The sequence below is a fragment of the Solanum pennellii genome, chromosome 11, assembly GCF_001406875.1.
Source record: "Solanum pennellii chromosome 11, SPENNV200".
NCBI classification, from domain to species: domain Eukaryota; kingdom Viridiplantae; phylum Streptophyta; class Magnoliopsida; order Solanales; family Solanaceae; genus Solanum; species Solanum pennellii.
The window spans coordinates 9,486,839-9,495,571 of NC_028647.1; the positions used below are offsets into that span (position 1 = coordinate 9,486,839).

At 35.6% G+C, this 8,733-nt stretch overlaps 1 protein-coding gene across 1 annotated transcript; it reads right to left on the minus strand.

The window, feature by feature from the left end:
* Window positions 1-5,807: 5,807 nt before the first annotated feature.
* LOC107003629 (uncharacterized mitochondrial protein AtMg00810-like) lies at window positions 5,808-6,260 on the minus strand. The gene has a single exon (XM_015201950.1). It carries the CDS (start codon window positions 6,258-6,260, stop codon window positions 5,808-5,810), a length of 453 nt encoding a protein of 150 aa, XP_015057436.1.
* Window positions 6,261-8,733: the final 2,473 nt, after the last annotated feature.

Here is an 8,733-nt window from a genome sequence, read left to right on the forward strand (position 1 = left end):
TATATATATATATCAAATTATTTTTTTAATCTTATGGTCTAAAACATGTTAAGTGGAGGTTAGATTTAAAAATGGACAAAAAGAAGAAACATTATTTAATATATTGAAACAAACTAAAACAAAAACATAATATATATTTTTTGTTGAAAAATAATTATGATAAGTATTTTTAATTACTAAAAAAATAAAAACGAGTCCATCAATCTTGGCCGATGCTTTATTTTTAAAGGTATCAAATCTTATGGAGATTACTGCTCTACGGGTTTCTAAGAAAAACAGAGTTATCATTGATTTGATCTTTGCTTGAAGAATCCTAATTGATTTCTCAAGATTTCTAACCTCTTATAATTACAAAAGAAATAATCAAACTAGTGACAGAAATATTTTTTTGGGGTGTACAAGACTGGGTTAGTTCGAGTTTTTTAAATATCAAATCAAATTATTTGTGTCGGATTTTTGAACTTATAAGTCAAACCAAATCAATAAAATTTGGATTTTTCAACTTTGGGATTTTAGGATTTTTTCGGGTTTTCCCGGTAAAATATTCATACAAATATATAACTTACTTATATTTTAAATATTTCTTTAGTCCTACCAAAATGCAACTAAGTTGTTTCTTAAGAAAATCACACAAAATATGATATGGTTAATGATACTAAAATATCCAATAAAAAAATAATAATAAAATCTCGTAAAACAAATATTGAAATTAATAAGTCATAAAGAAATTGATCATAATTTAAAAGTACTAAATCATGTTAAAATAAGTTTAATAAGTACTAGTTACATGACTAAATATTAAAAGAAAGTAAAATTAGATTATGTATCTTAATTGTCTGAACTTGTGTAAAACTAAAAAACAAAGATTCAACACCATTGTCATTCTTAGTGTTGAATTGATTTTCTTTTTGTATTAGTATTAATTTGATTTTGATTTAAACTTTATTATAATTACCAACATGTATGGACTATAATCTTTATTAGATCATTAATTCACACATGGAAATAAATATCTTAAAAGATAAAAACTATGAAAAAGTATAAGAAATATTTAAAAATCATATCGAAGTAAATATTTTTACGTATAAAATAAAATTTTAAAAATTATTTATATAATGACGGGCTGATTTGGTCTCTGGTTGGTTTCTTTTGGTTGAAACTAAACCAACCCAAATATAGTCGGGTTTGTTTTCCAACACCAAACCACTAATCGAATTTTTTTCCCCATTAGACTGAATTTGCGGATTGATTCGATTTTCGATTCGATTTTATACACCCCTATTTCAATGTAAGATTTCCAAGAACTTATCTTGAATATTCTAGAGTTTAGCTTAATAATGCTTTAGTTTTATGCCTAAGTAAGGTGACAAAGTGACAAATAATGACACATGACTATATAATTTATTATCAAGGGAAAATACATAAACAGATCTCTAAATTTGTAGGGTTTTTTCCCTCAGGTACCTCAACTATGTTATTTTCCTATTGAATCATTGAACCACTCATAATTTGTTCCTTTTAAACACCAATGGTTGATGTGGAACCAGATTTTGTGAAGGTTATTGATAGAGGATACAAATGTTGTTCCAAAACTCATTAGTCCAATTGATAATGAAAATGTTCGAGAATAATTGTGTTTTACTTCAAGTCATTTGAACACATTATAAAATAAATGAGACTAATACACAATTTGTCTTAATTCATTCAATCAAAATCATTACAATACGAACACAATTGAAGGCATTTACAATAGAAACACCGATCAAAATCAGCCAAAAGTGATTATAAGGAACAAATTATGGGTGGTCGATGATTCAATAGGAAAACAATGTAACTGAGGTATCTGAAGCGAAAACCCAACAAATTTAGGAATGTGTTTATAAGTTCGGCCTATTATCAATAGTCTAAACCTCTTTCCCACGACACATGCAAAATTGTTGTTAACATAAAAGAAGAGCGAGCGAGCTAGCACAAGACAAAAAGATTTCTAGTAGTAACTACAAGGACAAAAATAAATTAATTTGTTTAATTTTAAAATTCTTTTTGGTGTTATTTATGTGGTTTAAATAGTGAAATTTGTTGGAATGTATGCGTCCACTTACGTTAATGCGATCAGATCCTCAAGACAATAATAACAAAAAGTAAGGAACAAATGCAGAATGTAAAGATGACAATCAACTTTATGTAGAAACCTTCTTGATCAATGGAGGAAAACCAGACCGCTTCTCAACAAGACTTTTCAAAATCACTTTACTAATATTCAACAAGCAAGAGTAAAATTCGGTTACAAACAAGTGATTAACCTACTAATCTCTACACTAAGTAATATTTTTCATCACTTAGCTGAGCGTGAGCATATACAACACTGCTCACTATATTAATCCTACCTGATTAATATAAACTTGAAGTAAAGGCCTAATATACCTTTAACCCATCCCTTAGAATGATTTACTCGAGTTTGAAACGTTTCTAACACAGTTGAAACAAATCCTACAATGTAAGAACAATTACAAGCAACCAAATGCAGCAAGTACAAAAAATAATAAACGCACTTCTATCAGTTCCCTTGCTGTTCTTGAAGCTTGAAAATACTTTCTTTGACTGAATGAGTAAATGAGTTGTTGTTTGTTTGCACTTGTGAGGAGATCATCAAAACATTGAGAAGCACTAAGATCTTATCAATTTCCCCCTTTTTGATGATGACAAACAACCTGCATAACTCCTTACACGAGTGAGCACATATTCATTCAATGTTCCCTTTTAATCCATGTTCCCCCATAGAACATAACAAGTATACACAAGATTTCCCCCCTTTTGACATCATTGAAATGGAGAGACAGTAAACATATGCAGATCAAAAACACTAGTGAAACAAGAGAATCCAGGGCTATTGGCCATACAGAACATACGTATGTAAGCATAAAGATATAATAAAAACACGCATAGACAGGACCGTTAAAACAAAAAGACATTAGATCATATATACTAGCCACTGAATTATGTCAAAAACATCAAGCTACAAGAGTTGAGTACATACGCGTTGCATCCTCATGAGCTTTGATGAGTTGCTTATTGAGAGTCTGGATTTCCTCACTAAGTGAGGCATTCTTGGCTTGCAACAGTACATTCTCAGCCCTCAACTTGCTTAGCACCTCCTCATTATCCTGACTGGTACCAGGTCTTCTTGAGATCACTTTCTGCAGTTCAGACTTAAGCGTGGAAATTTCAACCTCCTTGGCATTCAAAATATTAGTAAGATTATTCACCTCACGTTTTAAAGTTACCTGCTTCTCAAGAACCACTACAACTTGAAAGCAACCCGGAGTCTGTCCTTCAACACACTCGCACTCTAGTAGAGTGGCCTTGGTGAACATCTGTTTAGTGGTACCAGGTACCCCGACTCCTAATGGCACTTCAAAGTGGTTAAGCCCAAAGTTCAAAGATACTCATATGGGATGCCATCCTTTGCCTTTTTCCACGTCATAACTCTGTGCATGTGTTCGAGCATGAGAGCAGGAAGAATTATCTCTTCAAGATTTACTAGCTTTTTCATAAGAAACAAATATGCCGCAGATGCTATAGTACGCTTTTCTGTTCTAGGCATTTTATTAACGAATTCGAAGAACAACTGAAACTCACCTTTGAGATACTTCTTGGGCACTCCAGCCTATTTAACTTCACCTAGTTTTGTGGCAAGCTTGGTGAATGCTTCAAATGGCTTGCAACCTTCTATTAACCTAATTCTTGCCATAGGCACCCCTAGAATTATTCCCAAAATTTCTTCATTCAAACTTATTTTCACCTCTTTCACAGTATTCTTAATCCCCCCCACCCCATCTTCAAGTAACTCCATTTTGTAGTATAATCTTTATGCACCTCAGGTTCATGCAGGAATGGGCAGGTGGTTCAAATAAGTGACTCCTCTTTTGAAAGGTAACAACATCAACTAGTGCTGTCATACCAAATTTTGTTAGTATGTCTGAAGCAAACACTCCCATTTAGCACCTTTTGGAGTTTCATTTTTTCAATTCTTTCCTCTTTTGTCATCTCCGGTTCTTCTCTTGCATTCTGAACCCTCGGACCAGGTCCCTTTACGGGTTGGGCAGTCACATTCCCTCATACTCTTACCCCTTTGATTTGAGACTTTCTTTTGATACCTTGTCTCGTTTTGTCGGGGATTTCCTTGCTCTTTTCTTATTCCTTTTGAATTTTAATCTTTCTTCCTCGACTTCACTATGAAGATTAGACACATATTTGGTGACATCCTTAGATTGAGTCTCACTGTCGTCAATAGGAACATGATCTACCATGGGTTATTTTGGCAAGACCCCTTGTTCTCTTTGTTGCCTTATCTTGTTGGTCTGAGCTGCATTTGCCACCATGGCGCTACCTAACACCTTTTGAGTGACGCTCCTTGTCCCATTTTTTTTTGCTTCCTTTAACATCTACCTTAACCAATTTTCCCTTCCTTTTTCGTTTCCTTTCTTCTTCACTGTCAACACGTGTACGGTCAACATCCTTAGGATTTTCTGTGACGGTGTCTATTTCATGAGTTTTGACTTGGGAAGTGTTTGCTTCTCTTGTAACTCTCATTCTCCATATTAATGATAGTTCATCCTCTTCCTCCTCATCAGTAACAACATCTAAAGATTTGGGAGTTTTGTCAAAGTTTGGTTTACTTCTAGAGGGGACCTGCTCCAGTGATCTAAATACATCACTTAGTAGAGATGGTTGAGAATCACCTTTAAGTGATGCTAAGCTTTGAATAGCCACCAATTCTGCCCCCGCTGTTAGGATACACGATTCTGGATCTTTCCCTTCAGGCAAGACTCCTTCAAAGTGCCTTCCAGACATAGTATAGGAAACAACCATTGACGCACCATCGATATCTTTCGAAACTGGTTCAAAAATAGGTTTTGCCACGGACCGTGCTTCAGAGGTTTGAGAATCTCCCTCGGATAGAACTAATGTTGGAGTACATGGTACCTCACCCACAATTGGTAAGACAGAAACTTCCTCAACTACAGTCTCAGGGATGTGAGACACATCCTTAATTCCATCTACAAATACTGGAGTCAATGGTGACTCTTCTAGAACAGGAGCAGAGAAATCGAACGAACTAGGAATTTTGAGTTCTTGGGTGATTGAAAGAGAAGAAACACTAAAATCTCTTAAAATCATTTTAGAAATCTTGCCCAAAAAGAAGTGTTGAGCAGATTTGATGATATAATTTGAAATGAGAAAAGTATTTAAAATGAAAGAGGCAGCGGGTCTCCTACAGTAGTCTGATGATTCATCCAAAGGTGAAAAGACCTCAAAAACTAACGCGACGAAAGAGACGAAGACACGTGGCAACGATGTTGACTGTTAACATAGTGTAGCATAAAATGATACTAACCTCGGGAGACCAGGTCCCTTTTTAGTTTTGTCAAGCCCGTTTGTGTGATTAAATCATCTTTTTCAGCTAAGCACACCATGAGTATATACATGCATTAAGGTACAAGGAGTGAATTCTCAAGTAACCAATATTAAAACAAGTATAGATACCTACCCTTCTAGACATAGTCAAGTAAGAAGTTTCTTGAGTAAACTTGTCCAGAGATTATGTGATCTTGTGCATTCCCAATCTTATTCTATTTTTAACAAACCTTTCTTTGCTCAGGGGCTTCGTAAAAATATTTGCTAGCTGATCTTTAGTTTTGCGAAACTTCATCACAATATTTATCTTCTCGACATTATCCCTCAGAAAATGGTGTCTCACATCTATGTGCTTCGTCCTCTTGTGTTAAACAGGATTTTGGCCATGTTTATTGCACTGGCATTATTACATAAAAGAATGGTATTTGTACGTACACCAAAATATTCCAATTGTTGCTTGATCCACAAAAGCTGCGCACAACATGAAGCAGCAGCAACAACTCTGCCTCAGCTTTAGACAAAGCTACATAATTTTGCTTCTTAGTTTCCCAGGAAATCAGTGTTGATCCCAAGAAGTGTGTCATTCCTGACGTGCTTTCTCGATCCACCAGGAAACTTGCATAATTTGCATTAGCATAGCTAGTTAGATCATAAGTGTCACGTGTTGGGTAGAAGAGGACCAGGTCATGCATTCCCTTTAGATCTCTCAGAATTCTTTTTGCCGCTTTCAAATGTGACTCCTTTGGTGCTGCTAGAAATCTTGCACACATTCCCACACTAAAGACTATGTCAAGCTTGCTAGCAGTAAGGTATAGAAGTGATACAGTGATACCTCTATACATGGTTTGATTTACTTATGTACCAGTTTCATCTTTGTCAAGTCTCGCACTTGTACTCATGGGAATATCTAGAACCTATACTTCTAGCAGATTGAACTTGTTGAGTAGCTCCTTGATATACTTCTCTTGGAAAATTGAAGTGCCTTGAGATGATTTTCTGATTTGCAGTCCCAAGAAGTAGGTAAGTTCACCCATCACACTCATCTCGAACTCACTGCTCATCAACTCAACAAACTTCTTGCATCTGAGGTTGCTCCAAAAATGATATCATCCACATAGACCTCACAATCAACAAATTTTTCCCTCTAGATATAAGAAATAAGGTATTGTCAATTTTGCCTCTCTTGAGCCCATTTGTCAAGAAGAATTTTGACAACCGCTAATACCAAGCTCTGGGAGCTTGCTTTAAACCATACAGAGCATTGTCCAACTTCAATACATGATGAATAAGTTCAGTATCTTCAAAGCTTGGAGGCTGCTTGACATATACTTTTTCCTTTAAGATTTCCATTCAGGAAAGCACTCTTGACATCCATTTGAAACAAGTTGAATTCTTTGTTGAGCAGCAAATGCGATTAAAATTTTGGTAACTTTTATTCTAGCTACAGGAGCAAAGGTCTCATCATAATCAATCTTTTCCTCTTGGTTGTATCCTTGCACCACCAGTCTTGACTTATTTCTAGTGATACTATCATGCTCATCAAGTTTGTTTCTGAATACCCACCATGTTCCTATAATAGTTCTGTCAATTGGTCTGGGCACCAGGTGCTACACTTTGCTTCGCTCAAACTGATGAAGCTCTTTTTGGATAGACATCACCCATCTGGATGCTTCAAAGCTTCTTTGATATTCTTTGGTTCAATAATGATATGAACGCTGAATATGCAACCAGGTTTCGTGACTTTGACCTAGTCTGAATTCCTGAGTCAAGTGGAGAAATCAATTTGTCTAATGGATGTGAAGACTGATGTTTCCATACAGATTTTCTATTTATATCCTCTTCTCTGTCAGCATTAGAATCACCTTTATCTTTTTCAGGAAATTGAGACCCAGTTTCTTGTGATAGGTCGAAAGACCATGTCTTTCAGAGAATTCTGCATTCTTTTTTTCATTTCCCTAAACCTCTTCTTTATCTTTTATCAGCTCCTGAAACTCATGATCTTTGATGTTTTCACCCCTTATTTCAAACTCATCAAACTTAACATGCACGCTTTCTTCCATACATAGGGTTCTTTTGTTGAACATTGTGTATGACTTGCTTATAGAAGAGTACCCAACAAAAACACCTTCATCACTTATGGCATCAAACTTCCCTAGGTCATCTTTCCCATTGTTCAACACAAAGCATTTGCATCCGAATGACCTAAGATGTGCGATTGAAAATCTTTTATTATTTATCAATTCATAGGGCGTTTTTTTAATCACTAATTTAATAAGACATTTATTTCTCATATAGCATGTTGTGTTCACTATCTCCGTCCAAAAGTTCATAGCAAGCCCTGCATCACTGATCTAATAAGATATCTATTTCTCACATCTATTTTTTCTATCAACCACTTCATTTTGTTGAGGAGTCCATGGTGTTGAGAAGTTGTGAGTGATCCCATTTTCTATGCAGAACTCTTCAATATGAGAATTTTCAAACTCTGCGCCATGATCAGTTTGATGCTCCCAATTTTGTAATTTAGCTTTGGCAGAGATGATATCTTTCGTTATCAAGAACATGTTCCACGTATACATGAAGAAGTAATCAACAACAACAAGAATGAGTTTCTTACATCCCCTGCTCTGGATTCTGACCGATCCATACAAGTCCATATGAAGGAGTTCTAAAGGTCTTGTTGAGCTGACTCCCTTCTTTGCTTTAAATAATGACTTAGTTTGTTTGTCGTTTGCACACGCATTACAAAGTTTGTCATTTGTGAACTTCAGCTTAGGCAATCCGTGGACCAGGTCCCCTGCAACAAGTTTTTTAGCAAGGACGAACTTACATGACCCAGACGTTGATGCCATATATCAGCATCATCTACTTGAGCGCTCATACATGAGAGATCATCACCTTCAATGGAATCAATATCAACAACATACATGTTTTTTATCCTTGAAGCAGACATAACCACCTTCTTCGTCACACCGTTTGTAATCATACATTTATTAGCCATGAACTTAACCTTATTCCCTCTATCACATATTTGATATATGCTCAAGAAATTAAATTTGAGGCCTTCCACATAGTGCACATTCCCAATATAATTGACATTGGATCTACAAATCCTACCAACTCCGAGAATATAACCTTTCTTTCCACCGCCAAATGACACACCACCACCTTGTGTGCGCCTTCAAAGCGAGGAAGTTTGTAGTGTCTCCTGTCATGTGGTGTGAGCATCTGTTATCCATGTACTTGTTAGTCTTAGGAATCCACTTTAGATGGAGTTCCCAATAGTTGTCCAAAGGCTTAACAAGAAACCTCCTG

What these genes read in the sequence shown, in the direction of transcription:
- LOC107003629 (XM_015201950.1), bottom strand. Translation starts at nt 6,260, where the DNA reads ATGTATAGAGGTATCACTGTATCACTTCTATACCTTACTGCTAGCAAG.